The 20077-nt window shown below is 44.6% G+C and overlaps 1 protein-coding gene across 10 annotated transcripts in view; it reads right to left on the reverse strand.

Moving 5' to 3' along the window:
* Positions 1 to 20077, reverse strand: part of EXTL3 (exostosin like glycosyltransferase 3) — a 79520-nt gene that overhangs the window by 12361 nt on the left and 47082 nt on the right. For all 10 annotated transcript variants that reach the window (XR_015058716.1, XM_085883369.1, XM_085883364.1 and 7 more), the window contains 3 exons: positions 12842 to 13288; positions 11875 to 12002; positions 11020 to 11164 (listed from right to left, as the gene is read on the reverse strand). Coding sequence is in view for 9 of the 10 variants with exons in the window: in XM_085883369.1 (XP_085739495.1) it covers positions 11020 to 11164; positions 11875 to 12002; positions 12842 to 13288 (720 nt within the window). In the remaining variant the exon portion in view is untranslated. The remainder of the gene's footprint in view (positions 1 to 11019; positions 11165 to 11874; positions 12003 to 12841; positions 13289 to 20077) is intronic.

Genomic DNA, 20077 nt, shown 5'->3' on the forward strand with positions numbered 1-20077 from the left:
GACCCTCAGCTCACCTTCCCTCTCGAGCCGAAGTACCGAATAAAGACCCGACGGGGTCCATTTCTTTTGGGTGTGTGTATGTCCGTGGGCCCCGTCTTTAAGTATAATTGCTTAAGTGTTTTCTTTTTATTGTACATTATTTTGCATTGCTTATTCGGTTGTAACTCTGCTCTGTGTCTCCCTTCCCGATTATTGCCCCCATTATAAATAAACCCCCCCAATTGATAAATGTTTCAGTTTGTTGCCCGTGTTTTCTTCCATTGACCCAGCACTGTGCGGGCTTTTGAAATAGTGAGGCCATCGGTGTCGTAAGTTGTCATTGGGTCAGATGGACTTTGGTAATTCCGCTCGGTTACACCGGACCGAAGTCGCGAGAGCGACCCGGTTTGACAGAGTCCGTTGAGAGTGTGACTTCCCCGGAAATTTGACGACGTGGGTACTTAGGTTTATTGAAATTTGGCTATCAACCCTACCCCACGCCGTCAGAGAATTGGTGAGCACGGTCCTTAAGTGGCCCGTGACCTTTCAGAGTTGTCCAAGAGTCACGACCTAAATTCCGGGTGGTCGGTGGGAGACGGCTCAACTGCTCCACCTGGCGGCCGTTCCTCGCCACCGACCCCCGGCCCACATCAATACATCTCCAAACCCTCAACAATCCTACCTTTGTTCTGAAATTCCTCCATCTACCCCACAAACATAATATATTGCAAAATAGGGGAAGGATCAACGAACAAATGGTGTGAGAGGAGCATAACAGAGACTAAAGGTTGTGTTGACAGTGAAGTATAACCTGCTGTTGGCTTAGCAGTTAGGGTGGTGGCTTGAGATCCTAGGGTCTTGAGTTCAAGTCCCGTTGGCCACTGAATTAACACCAGGGGTTGACTCAGCCTGTCATCCTTCCGAGGTCGGCGAAATGAGTACCAGTGCAGCAACCAAAAGGCTACATACGAAGGGGAGGTGTATCGACGGATTTATTAAATGTGTTATTGGTGTGGCGTAGGCATGATGGGCCAAATGGCCTCCTCGTGCGCATAATTTCCTTGGATTCCTTGTTATAAAAAACCCAAAAAAACCTCCCTATCCTGTACTGCTTGCCAGAGCTCTGATAGAGACAGCTTGGTTGCAGCCTTTACCCTATCCATGACACATATAAGGTCTGCCTCTTCCTCTTCTTTCATCGATCATACCCAGCATGGTGAACCTCTCCAGACTCGTTTTCTGTAATATAAGCATGATGTGTCCAATGTATGACAATTTATGTTTCAGCATTCAGCGCTTCTAATGTACATGGTAGCACATGAGTAACTAGAACAGCACTCAGTAGAGCACAACCTCCGCCAGGCTGAACAGATTACCTTTTGTATCCCATTGAAAGACCAGATCTGCATCTGGACCATAACCAAAATCTACTCAGCTTGTTCTCATCAACGACCCAACTAATCTACCAAGTTTTGTCAGAATCCATCCACAACTTTTTGAGATATGCTACGTCTCTCAATGGTGAAGAATCATTTCAAAAATTATCGTATCCGGATCTAGACCTTCACCAAAATGAAACCAATTTGTCCTAATCACACACCCAACTTGCCAAGTTTGGTCCGAATATGTCCCTAACTTTTTGAGATATTGTGCTCACAAACAAATAGACAAACAGAGGTTAAAAAAAAAAAAAAACAATCTCCGTCCACCTTCAGGGGCAGAGGTAATAAATAAATTATTTTTAAACGATATTTGGACAAGGAAACAAATCTTTCTGTCAGGTCAGGCCAGATTAGATCTGTGACTGTCAGGTCAGGCCAGATTAGATCTGTGACTGTCAGGTCAGGCCAGATTAGATCTGTGACTGTCAGGTCAGGCCAGATTAGATCTGTGACTGTCAGGTCAGGCCAGATTAGATCTGTGACTGTCAGGTCAGGCCAGAATAGATCTGTGACTTGCTGCAGGTACCATGTAAACCTGTACTAACCCGTTTCATGGTCGAGTTGGCGGCGACTAAACCATCTCCCCCACCATGTTTCCTGGTGAGGAGGGTGTATGATATGGGCACCCAGTAGGATTAAAAACAAAACCTGTCAAAGGGCAGAGGACCTTCTTGTGAGCCAAAGGCCATCCATATCTAGTGCCCAACTGTATCTGTGGATGTCCTCCTGCAGTTAACAAGGAAATACAACACAGGTGGAGGCCATTCATCCCATCATGCCGAGATGAACACCACACCAACCCGTCTACACAAGATCCAAGGAAGAAAATGCAAAAAAAAACATTTTTAATGAATGAAATAAAAATATTTTTTGAATTTTATTATTATTTTTTTCTTTTTCTTCCCCTCGTGGAGGGGGCATGGGCTTGGTTAAAAACACACAGTCCCCCTTGACAAGACCCCCAGCAACAGCACTCCGTACACAATCACCCATCAATGCTCAAACGACCTAAAAGTCCTGTCAACATCCTCATAACCCTCTATCTCCAAAACTTCCAGGTACTTATCGAATTAAAATTTAAACTTATCTACTTTTTCTGCTGCCAATACCTGTCCAGGGAGACCACTCCATGCATTAACTACTCTCTGAGTGAAAGTTCCCTGCCTTACTACCGTCTTAACTCTCCTCTTCTTTACTCTCAAGCTAAAGCACCTGATTTCATCACTGTCTACTCTGTTGAAGAATTCATCTGCACTTATTTTATCGATACCTTTCATTATCTTAAACATCTCCATCATATCTCCTCGAAACCGCCTTCTTTCTAGTGTATAAAGCTCTGTCTTCTTCAGCCGCTCCTCATAGCTGAGTTGAGCTCGGCCCGGAATCAATCACAATATTCTGTTGCGATACTTTTCTTTTTTAGGAGGTTGGTGGGACAATTTGTACTCTGGCCACTGTAAAACGCTTCAACTCCGCAAAACACAAAGAATATTGAAAACCCACTCCGTGGGAGTACCTTCTGCACGGCAAATTTGAAAACCAAATCTGTGGGAGGGGAGGTCACTGGATGATGAGATTGGGGCAAAGCCTGCGGGACCCCCATTCTTTGATGAAAGGAGAAAAACCACGGTGTAACCTTCCCAGGTCAGATTGCGGTAGTGTGTGTCGGGGTGGTGCTGAAGTGTTGTCCACCAGATGGCGGTCACCTTGGGTTAATCTGAGTGGGTGCCTGCAATGTTATATCCATAAGAGAGGATGATCACCTGTCTCTGTTATCGTCTGAGCTCAAGCATTTTAACATCGGTATTGCAGCACTCTGAGGTTCGGAGAGAAGATAGCGGCAAGATCATGGTGCATGGTTACACCTACTAATGGTCTGGTCGCTCTGATGGTTACAATGCCCAAGGAGATGCTGTAGCTGTGTCCAATAAGCCGACTCAAATGATAATGAGGTAACACCGGTCAACTAGCATATTAACTAGCAAGTAGAGACTAAGGATTCGTCACTCCTTGGGTATCGTTTCCCTGGTCTCTGCATATGCTCCAACTGAGGCAAGTGATCTGACCGTGAAGGATGCATTCCATGCCACGCTCGAGTCTGTGGTTCATCAGTGCCCCAGGTGAGATACTTTTCTAATCTTGGGGGATTTCATTGCATCGACTGGAACCGACAGGGATAGTTACGAGACATTTGTTGGTCCCCATGGGTCTGGAAATGTGAACCAGAATAGCACGAAGTTCCTCAACTCCTTTAAAAATCATGGACTGAGGGTGGCTAGTTCATGGTTTCAGCGCCCAAATCACTGAACTTGGTATTCCTACACTGGTGGTGCGACAAGGAGATTGACTATGTGCTCATTGATGGTGACTGGAGGATTATCTAGAACTGCAGGGTCCACCGGAGTGCTTATTTCCTCAATACCGACCACAGGCTTGTGGAAGCAACTCTGTAGTTGCAGCTTAAATCCAGGAGAATGGTACCATCCCAGCCAAGGCTGGATGTTGGCAAGGTCAAGGATGAGAGGGTAGCTGAGGTGTTTGCAAACATGCTGAGTGGGGATTTGCTGGTGCTTTGGGGAATCCTGAAGAGTTGTGGAGTGCCTTCAAGACCACCATCCTTGATGTTGCTGGTGGATGTCTTGGAACTCATCGTAGGGCGAAGAAGAATTTTGTCTGAAGGTACACGGGATACCACCACTGACCAGTCACAGGGTCAGGGTTAACGGCAGAGCTACGCTGTTCAAGTAGTTGAGGTGTAAAACTGTACGACCACTGTGAGGGTGGACAAGGGGACCTATGTGCGAGGAATCTGTGAGGGAGAAGAGCATCACTTGTGGTCAAATGATCCTTGTCCTGCTTACAGGGGAATTCGCACATTGCGTTCCTCCAAGGCTGTCCCTCGGTGTACTGCAGTTAGAGCGGAAGGTGGTGGGCTCTTGAAGGTCCGCTGGGCCGGATACTTTGAGCGGCTGTATTAGGCTGATCCACGAGTTGTTGAGATGGATGTCAGGGGGTGTTACTATCCTGACTGCTGACCCTCCAATCAACTCTGATCCACCTTTGTTTGTGGAAACACAGGCTGCAGTGAACCAGTTGAAATGGGTGAAAGCTCTTGGAATCTGTGGCAACCATACTGAACTTCTCAAGGCTGGTGGAAATGCTGCACTCATGTCGTTGCATGCAGTTCTGTGCTCTGCCTGGAACACAAGCATCATCCCAAATGACTTGAAGAGGGGCCTTGTTGTCCTTCTCCAGAAAAGGAAGGGTGATCGCCAGGACTGTACCAACGACCGAGGGGTGACGCTGCTCTGATTGCTGGGCAAGGTCTTTGCTCGGATAATTTGTGAGAGGGTTCGCCACCATCTGCTTCAACACCAGTGCCCAGAGCTGTCAGGATTTACACCAGAGGTCAACGACTGACCGTATCCTTGCCTTTTGGGTCCTCACCGAACACCATTGAGAGTTTCGGCAGGGGCTGCTTGCAGCAGATGTTGATCTCTGCAAGGCATTCAATTCAGTGAATCGGGATGCCCGCTGAAGTATTCTTTATCTCCGTTGGGTGCCATCAAAACTGATCAATCTGATATCTGAACTATACACTGATACTGAGAGTGCTGTGAGATGTGGTGATACCATCTCAGACCTATTTCCAGTTGTTACTGGAGTTTGTCAGCGGTGTGTATTGGCCCCCGCACTTTTCATCGCTTGTATGGACTGGATTCTGGGGAGGATGTCGGAGAGATCAAGCTGCGGTGCTTCGTTTGGGAATGTCAAGATCACTGATTCACTGGATCATGCATGGGGTGTGGCACTGTCGGAACCTGTGCAGGAGGATGAAAGTCCAAATCTTCAAGTCCGTGGTGCTTCCGGTCTTGCTCTACAGATGGCAGAGACTTAATTCCTTTGGTACGAGATCTCTTCAGAGAATCCTTGGCTATCGCTGGTCGGACGTTGTGTCCAAAAAGCGGTTACTGAGAGAGACTCAAATGAGAGTTGTTACCTGCATCGTCTTTGAGCGTCAGCTGCAGCTGCATGGACATGTGGGTCATTTTCCTGATGCTGATCCTGCTCACCAGATTCTCTAAGAGAGGAGCCTCGTGAGTGGAGGGGGCAAATGGACTGGCCACGTGTCTCGTGGTCGCAGCAGTTTGATCAGCATCTCAAGGAGATGGGAAGGAGATCGTACATCTCAAGAAGCCAGGCCTCTGCCTGGGGGATGGCCAAACGGAGGCCCCTGGATTACCGGCACAAAGTGGACGCAGCAACACACTGCTCCAGCGCACTCTGCCATACCTGACCTGAACAAATCTTAAAGGAAACTGACAAGACAAACGTTGAACCTGGAGGATCTTAAATGACGACCTACTACCACAAGCCTGGTGATGACAGAGGATGGGTGTGGATGGTAAGGATTTGGAGAACAACAAGAACCTCAAGCCATGGACATAATAATGGGGGTGCGGTTAAAATGGCAGCACTGCTAAAGCATCCACCGTCAGTTTGAGTATCTCGGTGTGGAAACGCGCAGAGTATGGTGCTGGGCAACCCACTCAGTGATCCTCCTAGTATTTCGTCATTCTCCAAATGTCTCTTCACCACAAACTCACCTCCAGCACATAAAGTGACACACCAAGGAAGTGACACCAGCCTTTACTTTGACTCAGAGACACCATTTACGATTATATTGCCCTTCAAAACAGCATTTGTCTGTCTGAGCCCATGGCTTTTTCTTTGATAACATGCCTCGAGAGCAGGGGTCGGGAACGTGTGGCTCGCGAGCCAGGTATGGCTCTTTTGATGATTGCATCTGGCTCGCAGATAAAATTGGAGTTTGAAACTTGGAAAGCCCAATATTTCTCGCAGAAGCTTTACCTATAGTTTGAATGGTGTCGTGCGTCATTCACGTGCAGGGCTGAACTTGGCAGAAGGAGAGAAGAAAAAACACCTCCGAATTGTCTGAAGCGGTTTTTGTTTCGTCCAGTCATGCGGCCGACGCGAGTAGTGATTTCGGTTCCTCCAATGACATGCCGCCGCCGAGACGCGTCACAGAATTCATCTCGACCAATCACGCGCCACCGCTGAGGCGACTCGTGATTTTGGTTCCTCCAATGACGTGCCGCCGCCGAGACGCGTCACGGAATTCATCTCCGACCAATCACGCGCCACCGCTGAGGCGACAGCATCCCAGAGTCGGCCGGCCGCGCCGCACCTCTCGAGTATGTCAGCCCGTGCGCAGGCCAGCCAGACTCACTTGGGTCAACATCTCCCTCTCTCTCATTTGCTCAAAGCTAACCCTTCGACGAAGAAGATGGCGAAAAGAAAAAAAGATGAGGAGTATCGTACATTTCAGGACGAATGGGCCGAAGAATTCGCCTTTGCGGAGAGAGCAGGTTCTGTGGTGTGTCTAATTTGCAATGACAAAATTGCATCGATGAAACGGTCGAATATAAAGCGGCACTTCGACACGCGCCATGCTACCTTTGCATCAAAATACCCTGTGGGGGACAGCAGAAAGAAAGCATGCCAAGAGCTACTGAGCAGGGTGCAAGCCAGCCAGCAGCAACTCCGCGTATGGACCCGGCAAGGTGACTATAATTCCGCCAGCTTTGCTGGATCTTTAGCAATAGTAAGGAACGGAAAACCATTCACAGATGGCGAGTATGCAAAAACGTTCATGCTGGATGTCGCCAATGAACTTTTTGATGATCTTCCGAACAAAGACAAGATAATCAAACGGATACAAGACATGCCTCTGTCGGCAAGAACTGTTCATGATCGTACCATCATGATGGCAAACCAAGTGGAGGAAACGCAAGTGAAGGACATAAATACAGCGCCGTTCTTTTCCCTGGCTTTGGATGAGTCAACAGACGTAAGCCATTTGTCGCAGTTCAGTGTGATTGCAAGATATGCTGCTGGTGATACACTGCACGAAGAAAGTCTTGCTGTTCTGCCAATAAAAGGGTCCACAAGAGGTGAGTATTTATTCAAGTCTTTCATGGAGTTCGCTCAAGAAAAAAATCTACGAATGGTTAAACTTATCTCGGTGTGTACTGATGGTGCTCCGTGTATGGTGGGGAAAAACAAAGGATTTGTGGCGCTTCTCCGTGAACATGAAAATAGACCCATCCTAAGTTTCCATTGCATTCTACACCAGGAGGCACTTTGTGCTCAGATGTGTGATGGGCAGCTTGGCGAAGTGATGTCGCTGGTCATTCGTGTGATCAACTTTATTGTTGCCCGAGCCTTAAATGCTCGCTAGTTTAAAACACTGCTGGATGAAGTTGGAAATAACTATCACGGTCTGCTTTTGCACAGCAATGTGCGTTGGTTGTCAAGAGGGAAGGTGCTTAGCCGTTTTGCGGCTTGCCTGAACGAAATCCGGACTTTCCTTGAAATGAAAGGGATTGAGCATCCTGAGCTAGCCGAAACTGAGTGGCTCCTCAAGTTTTACTATCTCGTGGATATGACTGAACATCTGAACGAGCTCAACGTGAAAATGCAAGGCATTGGAAATACAGTGTTATCCCTTCAACAGGCCGTGTTTGCTTTTGAAAACAAGCTGGAGCTCTTTATCATGGATCTTGAAACAGGTCGTTTACTACATTTTGAAAAACTGAGACAATTTAAAGATGCATGCACAGCAAGTGAGCCCACTCAAAACTTTGATCTCCACCAGTTAGCTGGCTTCACATCCAGTCTCCTACAGTCATTCAAAGCACGCTTTGGAGAATTTCGTGAGCACACTCGTCTTTTTAAGTTCATCACCCATCCAAACGAGTGTTCACTGAACACAGCCGACCTGAGTTACATTCCTGGTGTCTCCGTCAGAGATTTTGAAGCAGAAGTGGCTGACCTGAAGGCCTCAGACATGTGGGTGAATAAGTTCAAGTCACTGAATGAAGATTTGGAAAGAATCGCACGACAGAAAGCAGAGTTGGCGAGCAAGAGCATGTGGACAGAAATGAAAAAACTTCAACCCGAAGACCAGCTGATTATCAAAACTTGGAACGCGCTTCCTGTCACATACCTCACACTGCAGCGTGTGAGTATTGCTGTCTTGACCTTGTTTGGATCTACGTATGCATGTGAGCAGTCATTCTCACATCTTAAAAACATCAAGTCCAACCTACGATCACGTCTAACGGATGAAAGCCTCAACGCTTGCATGAAGCTTAACCTCACCAAGTACCAACCAGACTACAAAGCCATCAGCAAATCCATGCAGCACCAGAAGTCCTATTAATGGGGAGTATTATAACAACATTATTTAAAAGAATAAATTCAGAGGCTTATTATACTCACATTTAGTTGAATTCAGTCTTAAAATATATTATATGGCTCTCACTGAAATAGATTTCCAAATATTTTGCTTTAATGGCTCTCTGAGTCAAAAACGTTCCCGACCCCTGCTCTAGAGAGTAGTCTTTCAACATCCACAACTGTGTGTCCTTGCGCATATGGTAATTCCAAGTTTCCTATAAAAGTCATTTAACCCCCACTGCCCCCATCCATTAAGGGCCAATAATACAATAAAGTTCTGTCTGTCATATTGTTACGAATCTGGAAGCCTTTTGCACACAAGCAGACAGCAGTCCCATAGCTTAGTTATTTCGATAAGTATGTGTTTATAGTTAGAATCCCTCCTTCTGTCCAATGGGAATTTTGTGTGTGCTACGAGTTATTTTGTTAGAATTTATATATCAACTACAGCAACAACAACAACACCAACAACAACAACAACAACAACAGCGGACCGTCGCCTTGCTCCACCGACGCCATAATACACGTGGCCTCAGGTGAGGAGGCAGGCCGAGTTACAATCGCCTCAGCTCCGACTCCGCCCCAGAAAGGTGGGAGTTGCCCCGCCTACCGTGGGCCTGTCCAATGAGGGACGGCCAGCGGATCGTGCGATGCAACCATCCAATCAGGAGGCGAGTGGCGAGGAAAAAATCCCTCCTACCTGAAGAGGGTTCTGAGTGGGGAAAGTGAGCTCTGGATAGTTTTGGGGGCATTCGTTGGAGGATTCGTTGCAGCTCTGCGTGGGGCGTTTGTTGCAGTTTTGCTGGGTCTTGTCCGGGACCCTGATTCTCGCCCTGGGACTCCGACGACTCGAGTTCCTCCTCAGGCACGAGCCCCACGCGTGTGACCGTGGTGCTGCTTTGTTGGCGGCGGGTCCGAGTCCCGCCACCGGACAAGCTCGAGCAGGCCGCACGAGGCGGACAGGTGGTAATACAGGCCGTGGCCATCATTTATTTGGGTGTGTGTGTGTGTGTGTGTGTGTGTGTGTGTGTGTGTGTGTGTGTGTGTGTGTGTGTGTGTGTGTGTGTGTGTGTGTGTGTGTGTGTGTGTGTGTGTGTGTGTATATGTGTGTGGTGCCAGTCTGTATAAGTAGAAATTGTTAAGTGTTTTTCATTGTACATGGTTTGCATTTCTTTTATTTGGATAACTGCTCTGTTTTTCCCACCCGATTAATATAAAATAAAACCCCTGTTTAATGTACCAGCTCGTTTTCTGTGCTTTCTCTCATTGGGCTAGCAAGGTGCGTATTGAGAAATAGTAAGGCCGTTCGGGCCGGTAAGTTGGCATTAGGACCGGCGCGGCTCTGGTAACTCCGCTCGGTTACGCCGGATCTGAGTCATTACCTGCGACTCGGATCGGACAGTCGGCCGAGGGTGTGGTTTCCCCGGTAGCGAGACTGCGTGATTATATAGGTATATTGGAGATCGAGACAATTAACCCTACGCCACAAGGTCAAAATATTGGCGACCACGGTCCGCAAAGGGACTCGTGATCTTTCGGAGTTGTTCGAGGGTCATGACCTAAACTCCGGGTGTTCGCTGGGAGACGACTCTACTGCTCCACCTCGTGGTCGTTTATCGCCACCGAAGCCCGACCCACAACAATATAACTGTTCGAACAATAATTAAACTAGAATGGCATTCTTCGACGTCATGAAGTCAACTAATATGCCTTCACCCACATTATTTCATCATTGTACATAGTTGTACCAAGTTTGATTGAAATCCCTTCTGCTGTTCTCAAGTGTCACATTTTTACCTGACATGACCTCTGACATTTGACCTCTTAACCACAAAATCGAATCAGTTCATCTTTGCATCATTATACATACTTGTACCAAGTTTGACTTAGATCCCTTCAGCTGTTGTTAAGTTATTGCGATAACGAAAACCTATCCTGGATGCACAGCCGGACAGACAACCCGAAAACATAATGTCTCTGGCAACTTCTTCAGCAGAGGCAAACAATATATGAAAACCCAAGGACACTCCTTATTCTGAAAACAGGCAGCAACACACTGTAAGAGATAGCAGCACTGATATAACTACTTAGGATCTTCAAAACAATGTTTTCTCACTCATAGAAACTAGTGAAATCATCCTTGCATGTCAATTTCGAATGAAAGAAAGAACGTGTATTTTACCCTAACTGCCCTGTTACAGCCACGACTTGCACATGGGAATGAGGGATACGTCTCAGCACCGTAAAAGCACACCTCAAGGCTCCCCGATTACTATTACTTGAAGTAGGACTGCAAAGCGAGTCACATGATGATTGGTCGACGTCAGGCACAAACCTTGTGAAAGAACGCAGCACCAGTAAGCACCATTGACAGCTCGCAGGAATAGTTTGAGTTGTAGAGCCAGGCCTGGTGAGTGCTGTCCCATGCGTGGAACCGCCCAGGAAAACCGACAATCTGATCCCTCGACTCCCGCCATACCCTTGAGGTATAAACACAGGCAATCATAAGCACAGTAGAAACAGTTTGATTTTATCAAGAGTGAATATGGAGGAAAAAGACGATATTTTGGTGTTGGGTTGAATTCAGCATGGTAGAATTAAGATTACGCGAGGTGGGCATGAAAGATGATGGTAATCCTCACAGATTATTAACTTATTTGCACGAGGAGGGAGAAAGTCATTGATTGCTCAAAATATGACTGGTGGTAGCACATGGTCACCAATGAAGGCTGGTCACACAGATTAGCTCCTTGCAACGACAGTATATAACAAAAGGGAGATCTGAAAATTAAAATTTTCAATGAAATCACTTCATTACAAAAATAATGAATGGAACAAGTAATAATAAGAAAAATTACTATTATTGACATCGTAAATCATCTCCAGTTAATGTAGTTACCCAAAAGCAGCCAGAATATCAAATGATAATGCTGCATACTACATGCAAGTCATGCCAAGAGCTGTGGTATCAAATTATTGGGTCCACCTTTTGAGTTTGTTGTGGGTGATGCCTTTCCAAAAATGTGAACCAGAGTTAACGCCTATTTTACCATAACGGCCAAATTGCGGCACAACTTGCACGTGGAATTTTGGGATACGTCTCAGGGCCGTACAATCCACAGTTCATCTCAAAAGATCTCCAGTTACCATCTGCATCCTTCACCAGAAAGTGGTCTGAGGCAGGGCCTACCGGAAGCCGAACATGATCTCGTCATGTCGGAGGTGAGCATCGTCATCGATGGAGAGTATGGCTTCTGTCTCAATGACATCATAAGGAAGGAAGCGGTTGTTCAAACTGTTCTTTTTTGTTTTCACCACCTGCGGTCACATCAGTCTGAGGATTACTTCATCCATATATATATATATATATATCTAAAACTCTCATCTTGTATGTATGTATATACACATATATACATATACATATATATACATATACACACATATATATATATATATATATATATATATATATATATATATTTTTTTTTTCCCGAAATACAGCCAAAACGGTACACAATTGCACAAAATTTTTAGGGCCACCTTACTCACCGTTTGCCTGCGGTGTGTAGTATCAAGTTTTGTTCAAATCGGGCAACGAAAAAAAAATTAAAAATCAATTCCCGATTCAGTCAAGTACTCTTTGGGAGTATTTAATCAATGCAAACAACCTCAGCGGTATAGTTCGCTCGAGCTATCTTTTTTTTTTTCTTGAAATGATTTTTTTTTTTTTTCATCAACCGCTGTCACAACGGGAACCCAACAGGTTCAAGGGTCGTCTAGTATATTATAATTTTCACGAGCGGACACAACTGACAAGGAAATGTAATGGGACAGTATGAAATATGATAGGACAAGAGGGTCTGAGAACAACAACCACCACATTCGATTAAATCTGGTAAACGGAAAAAAAGGCCTTGTGGTCAAAAACATTGGCGAAAAGGACCGTCTCCAGATGTATGTTTGCTGGAGAAAACTCTCTCCAGTCAATAACCTGTTGTACTAACTCTTCTTTCATAAACAGTAATCAACTTGAATTATTTAAAAAAAAACTCACCGGCGACGAATAAAAGGACAAGATTGACAAAAAGTGCACGAATGACACAAATACTCGAGTGGAAGTGAGGCCCAAAAGGACAATGCAAATTGTCAGTCCCTACCGTGACCGGTACTCCAATGTCTGGCCAAGCGAGATCTTCAGGCGGTGGCCGAGGCGAGTTCCAAATAATGACCACACGATTGAGATAGGGCAACCCGGCAAGTCTCCGCACAGAATCCAACAAAACCTCGTCTCTTTCGAATGTCAGCATCACCACAGTGAACTGTTCCCTGGGGACGTTACCGCCCAGAGCTTCCTGAAATTCCTTGCCGGTTCCTCCGGAACCACCCGCAATTGGTCGGAATCCGGCTCCCGAACCTAAGAACTGAGCCTCGGAAGGCAAAATGGGATCTCGGGGTGAAAATGGGAAGAGGAGAAATGGGCCGGGCGGCACATTCCAGAGCAATTCTGCCTCCACAAGAGCTATTGTGTAGTTCCGGCGATAACACTCCGAAGGAAATGGTGGTTCATTTTCTTGCGGACCAAGCTCCAGATCACTGGCATCGCCCTACAAACAACAATCAAAATCTCTTAATGTATAGAAGGCAAATGTCGATTCAGAAATTACAAAGTTATAAAATTGTAACCCAAAATAACACGACACTGTGGCCAAAAATACCCATGAATAAAAAAGAAACAAGAAAAAGAGCAATCGGAGATTGCAGACCCCCGCCAGGACTTGTTTTGTGTGGTGTGTCGTTTGTGTAGATTTGTGTGGTGTATTTTGTGTGGCGTTTGTGTACTGGTGTGTTATGTAATTAATTAGACATAATTAGAACTGCCACATTATAACTGCTGGCAATGATGACCGGGTACAAAGACGTCCTGTTTTGATGCAACTCCGCTTCGATCATCCGCCTGACCCTGATCCATGATGTTTTTACCCTCGCCGAAGACTTCAGAGGTTATTGCATTTGGGTCCGTTTCTTTGTCCGGATAGAACTTTCGTGTTTTTCTCCACAACCTTTTGTCAGATTAAGACGAAATTTTCACCATTGGTGCGACGACTCATGCAGAATATTTCAATGATAATTATGACGTCATAGGTCACGTGGTGTTGCAGCCATATTGGAAAAACAGAAAAACTTTGGACCTCTGTATCTCTGAAACCGCACCAAGGGAAAAAAATGAAACTTGGCACAAAGCAAGTACTCCTCATGGGGAATGAGTGTGATTTTTTTAAATGACGTCATTGGTGACCTTGTTATGACATCATAAATGCATATGGAGAACGCCACATCTGATCAGTGTGAAAATTTTTGAGGGTCATCTTGGGATAAAATGCTCCACAGAAAAAAAATTTCATGATGTCATCAGTCATGTGATTCGGCAGCCATATTGTTTTAAAAAAAACAACATTCCAAAATCTCTGAAATGGCTGAACAAAGAGGCGAAACTTCAAACAAACGACCGCCTATCCACGAGGAACAAAAGTCACACATATGACGTCGTAGGTCACATGGTTTGGCAGCCATATTGGATTTACCTGAAAACCTATGAAAATACACCACTCAAAACAAGTCCTGGCAAGGGTTTGCAATCTCTGATTGCTCTTTTTCTTGTTTATTATTATTATTCTTCAATTGAATTTGGAATGGGATTAAAATAAATTCAATTTAAATCATATGGAAGACCAAATAGGTACAGTCCTGCATTGGAGTAATCATAAGGAACCCAAACAAGCAAAAAAGCAAAGATAAAGTCATCAGGAGGAACCTGGATCGGATTCACATTTCAGCTGCTACTCCTCTACCCTCAACCCCATCCAGATGCAGCCAAGTGAACCTTACTCAAAAACACACACACACACACACACACGTGTGTATATATATATATATATATATATATATATATATATATATATATATATATATATATATATACATATATATATAAATAAATATAATCAACAAAAACCATAGGAACCCAGATCAAAAAATTAAATAATTCTGGCCGTCAGACCATGTGTCCAATCAGTTTAAATTTAAAACAATTATTGCCCATTATGACTCGATCATACTTGTGAAGTTTTATCTCGACTGATTAAGCGGTTCCAGAGAAAACATTATTTAATATTTTTCTTCAATCCAATATGGCTGCCAAACCATGTGACCTATCAATTATTCCTTAAACTTGTTCACACATGGCTTGGAGAACATTTGTGTGAAGTTTCTCCTCGATATGTCCAGCCGTTCTGGAGAAGAGGATTTTTTTTTGAAAGTTTTTGGGTAAATCCAATATGGCTGCCAAACAATGTGACCAATAACGTGATATGTGTGAACCTTTTGTTCCTCATGGATAGGCGGTCATATGTGTAAAGTTTCATCTCGACCTGTTCAGCCATTTCAGAGAAGAGGATATATATATATATATACATATATATATATATATATATATATATATATATATATATATATATATATATATATATATATATATATATATATATATATATGTTTTTTAAACAATATGGCTGCCTTATCACGTGACTGATGACGTCATGAAGTTTTTTTTTCTGTGCACCATTTTGTCCCGAGACGACCCTCAAAATTTTTCATGCTGATCGGATGTGGCGTTCTACATATGCAATTATGACGTCATAATGAAGGCACCGATTTTCTTGGTGCGGTTTCAGAGATACAGACTACAGAGGTCCAATTTTTTTTAGCAGCGCCTCGCGTAGCGAACGCTGCTCATAGAGAGCTCAGCGTTGTTGTTCTTGTTCTTCTTCTTCTTGTGAAGACAAAACCTTAATCTCTCGGACTCGGCTACTGTATATACAAGATCCGGATCTCCTGAAATACTGAGCACATGTACACATCCTCACATTGACGGTGCCTTTTGAGAGCGTCTATCATGAACTTTTAAATATATTCGGACATTTGCTTAAAAGTTTCGAAAAGTTCACGTTACTATTTAAAGATTATTCCATTTATCGTATTGTAATTTCGTAAATACATTATTTATTTCATAAATACACGATATATCGTAAATACGTAAATACATTATGACGCGTTTTCTATTGGCTTAATCAAGGCACGTGACGAAATAGCGGAAGTTGTTGTTGTTTATTTTTATTATTTTTTTTTTAGCCGACAAAATCTTTAGGACGCTGCTCGTGGACACATTTGTCCTTGTTTTAAGATGGTTGCCACATCACGTGACCTATGATGTCATAATTATCATTAAAACATTCTATATGAGTCATCGTTCCGGTGGTGAAAATTTAGTCTCAATCCGACAAGCGATTGCGGACAAAAACACTAAAGGTCTGTGCGGACAAACAAACAGACTGACAGAAAGACAAAACAAACAAATATACGGACAAAATGCAATACCCTCTCCTTCGGCGAGGGCAACTAGATATCTGTGATCACAGATCCCGCAGCTCACTCTTGGCCTCCCTCAGCTCACCCTTGGCAATTGCCTGTGACTTAATCTTGGTCCGTGATGCAATGATGGCCATATATTTTTTGGACTGCAGTATGATCTTGACTTTCAGCATTTAGGGCTATAGTATAAATTAAGAAAATATGTCCCCATATACAATACGAGGTGTGTTCAAAAAGTATCCAACCTTAATTTTTCGTGCATAAACAAATGAAGCTCGGGAGGCGTGGTTTGGTGCACGTATGTAGGCGATCCTAATTCGTATGCGTGAATATTTTCCCGCCTGTAGAAGCTGTCAGTCGCCGACAGACCACCGATGAGTGAGGAAGTGTAAGTGAGCGCCGTCGGATTTTCGTTTTTGACAAAATGGTGGAAAAAACTTGAACAACACTACTGCATCAAATTTTGTGTAATGCTTGGCGATTCCCAAGTGGAAACGATCCGCAATATTCAACAGGCCTTCGGGAACGAAGCAATGGGCACCACACAGATAAAGGAGTGGTACAACCGCTTCAAAGATATATATATATATATATATATATATATATATATATATATATATATATATATATATATATATATATATATATATATATATCTTTGAACACATTGGCACATCAGTGGAAAGTGAAGCACGTACTGCTAGGCCCTCAACATCCCGAAATGAGATAGTCATTGACCAAGTGAGGACCCTGCTGATGCAGGATCGTCGAATCAGGATCAGAGAACTTGCAGACGAGGCGGACGTCAGCATTGGATCCGTTCATTCTATTGTGACTGAGGATTTGGGCTTAAGGAGAATCTCAGCAAAGTTCGTGCCAAAGCTGCTAACGATCGAGCAGAAGCAACTCCGTTTGGAGACCACACAAGACATGCTGGAGACTGTGAACAGCGATCCCAACTTCAACACAGTGATCACTGGCGATGAAACCTGGGATTATGGGTACGACCCAGAAACCAAGTTCCGGTCATCACAATGGAAGCATCCAACATCCCCGAGGCAAAAAAAGCAAGGAAGGTCTGCAGCAATGTCAAAGTCATGCTGACCGTCTTCTTTGACTCCAGTGGCGTGGTTCATCATGAGTATGCACCACACGGCACAACCATCACCAAAGAGTACTACCAAGAGGTACTGCGTCGCCTTCGTGATGCTGTGCGACGCAAACGGCCGGACCTGTGGGCAGCGGTCAATTGGCAGCTCCATCACGATAACGCACCCGCCCATTCTTCACATTTGATAGAGTTTCCTGGCCAAACACAACACACTTGTGCTTCGTCAGGCTCCCTACTCTCCCGGCATGGCTCCGTGTGATTTCTGGCTTTTCCCCAAGCTGAAAATTCCCCTGAAAGGGACCAGATTTCAGTCCAGAGAAGACATCATGCGGAATGCGACGGACCAGCTGCGCGCCATCCCAAAAGAGGCGTTCCAGCGCTGCTTCCGACAGTGGCAGAACCGTTGGGAGAAGTGTGTGGCAGCCCAAGGGGACTACTTTGAAGGACATTGGTGTAAGTTGGTTGTACCTGGATACGAGCAGTTTTTATGAACAAAGGTCGGATACTTTTTGAACACACCTCGTATATCCATAAACACATATCATGAAAATGAAAATTATTGAAGTTATGATCAAGTGTTTTTTGTGAATTAGGTCACAACCGAAATAAAAGTAGGTCAAGGACAAGAAACAAATATCAGGTGAACAACCTCAGTGCAGGTACACTGTTATGATAAAATAGCATCGTAGAAGGCCAAGCAGCCTGAGATTCCGCATTGGCAAAAAACTAATTGTTTTTCACACCGCCATTTCGCCATGACCTTTAATATGCATTGGTATGATGTAAATTTCTATAAAGGGCAATTTCATTCTGATCGGACAAACCTTGGTCGAGTTTTGGTGAAAATGTTAAACAGCCTATAATTGGGTCAAGGCCTTAAAATTAGGTCAAAGTAAAAAATAATTACGTCAACCCGGCATTCTTTGAATTCCCATTGGTGATGCAAAAATTTATTATGAAAGTCTCAGTGGAATCTGAGATGCAGCTCGGACACAGGCAGGAAAAAATAAAATAAAATGAAAAAGGAGGAAGGAAAGAAAAGAAAAAAACCTAAATGGTGGTTTTGTACTCCGAGGGGTCAAATAAACTCTGAGGTAGGGCTGCATTAACCTATTGTGGGCCTGGCGCCAAACAAGTTTGTGGGCCTCCATTTGGGAAACCATGGCAAAAGTCGTCTTCAACACAGTACATAGCTACATAATATGTACAAGTTTTATTGACAATATTTACAAGTTAAATTTGCAGATGGAGGTGGCTGCCACGAGGGCACCAGTAATGGTCGCCCTCGGGCAGAAGGACATCGGAGTATCAATTAAACACTCGTGAGTGGGAGTTGAAAGTGCAGTTACTTCATTCTGAGCAGAAGCACTGTAACTGAAGTAGCTGCCAATACGAAGCAGTTTTACTTTATTTTCATCCTTATCCGCTTCCTTCCTTCCATGTAAGTGCTGCTTCATCAGTATGAGGATTACCACACTACGGTCTGAGTGCTGCTCAAATGTTTTCTTTCATTTGTGTTACTAATTATCCAGTTGTCGTCGAAACCAACTATAACTCTCCCACTCTGCATGTGTGGTACTCAAAACTGGAACATCCGTCATGAACAGTGTGGACCGTGGTGACATCACGTACCAGGAAATGGTAGGATGTTTTTTTTTTTCAATTCAAATATGTATGATGTTTTTTAATAGTAGCATTAAATTATATACATATTCTTTATTGATATGTATCGTGATGTGTGCACTTAAATAAATAAATAAATTTATCGCAATAGGCCCCTTTTCTGGGTGTGGGCCTGGCCTTGGGTGAGGGCCAAAGCTAAGATTTCGTAATTTTTTTCAATTCTTTTTGTTTTGTTCCACTGCAAATCAAAGAAATACTTAGGTGGATACCAAAATATTTAATAATTTCAACAATTTTCTGGAAGAAATGGTGCAATATTTGAAAAAAGGCACAAGGTTTCAAAAGTTTTGGCCATGATTGTGTGTCCATATAACATGCAATATATATTGTTACGGATCTGGAAACCATTTGCATTCAACATACAGATGTCCCAAAAGTCAGTTATGTCGTTAAGTATGTGTGTAGTCAGATCCCCTTCCTTTTGTCGAGTGGGAGAATCAAAGGCGTGCGTTGCTATTTATTTTCGTTAGGTTATTACATCTAACAAGCCATCCAACAACCATCCCATCTGAATGACCCCTCGGCCCATTACGATCCACGGTACCATCGCACTTGCAGCCCTCAGTTCGCGGGCCACAGCGCACCTTTGCCTGAGACGGATTCCCGAGGATGTTCGAGGCAGTTTCACCACAACGACCTTTCTCGAACACGCGCGGAGGGAATGGTCGGCTTTCTCCAAACAAGGCCGAAACCCCGCCCCGGAAAGGTATGCCGTGGGACCCTGTCCAATCAGAGGTGGACAGCGAGGTGTGTTCACCAAGGCCCCTTCCTGCTGAGCGAGGTCCATAAAAATCCCCGAGCACTCTCTGAGAGCAGAGTTTTGGTGGGTTTATGCTGTCACGAAGGGTTTACCAAGGCTGTTACGAAGGGGTGGTAACAATGGTTGTTACGAGGGCTGTCATGAGGGTTGAGCAGAAGGTCGTCGAGGCAGCGAACGTGTCTCTGCTGGCCCTTTACGAGGACGGGAAGAGCGACCCCGACCCCTCTCCGTGGACCCCGGCCATTCATCATCGAGCTCCAGCACGAACCTCGAGTCCCACACGTGCGACTGGGGACCAAACTAGCAACCATTGTCAGGTGCCACATCATGGAGCACACCCTTCCTCCGATGGTCAGGTACACCACTGAATTCTGGCCCCCAGCTTGTCTCTCTCCACGGCTGCGAGGTTCC

Source organism: Eptatretus burgeri, chromosome 5 (assembly GCF_056783735.1).
Source record: "Eptatretus burgeri isolate ZD-2024b chromosome 5, Ebu_testis_v1, whole genome shotgun sequence".
NCBI lineage: Eukaryota > Metazoa > Chordata > Myxini > Myxiniformes > Myxinidae > Eptatretus > Eptatretus burgeri.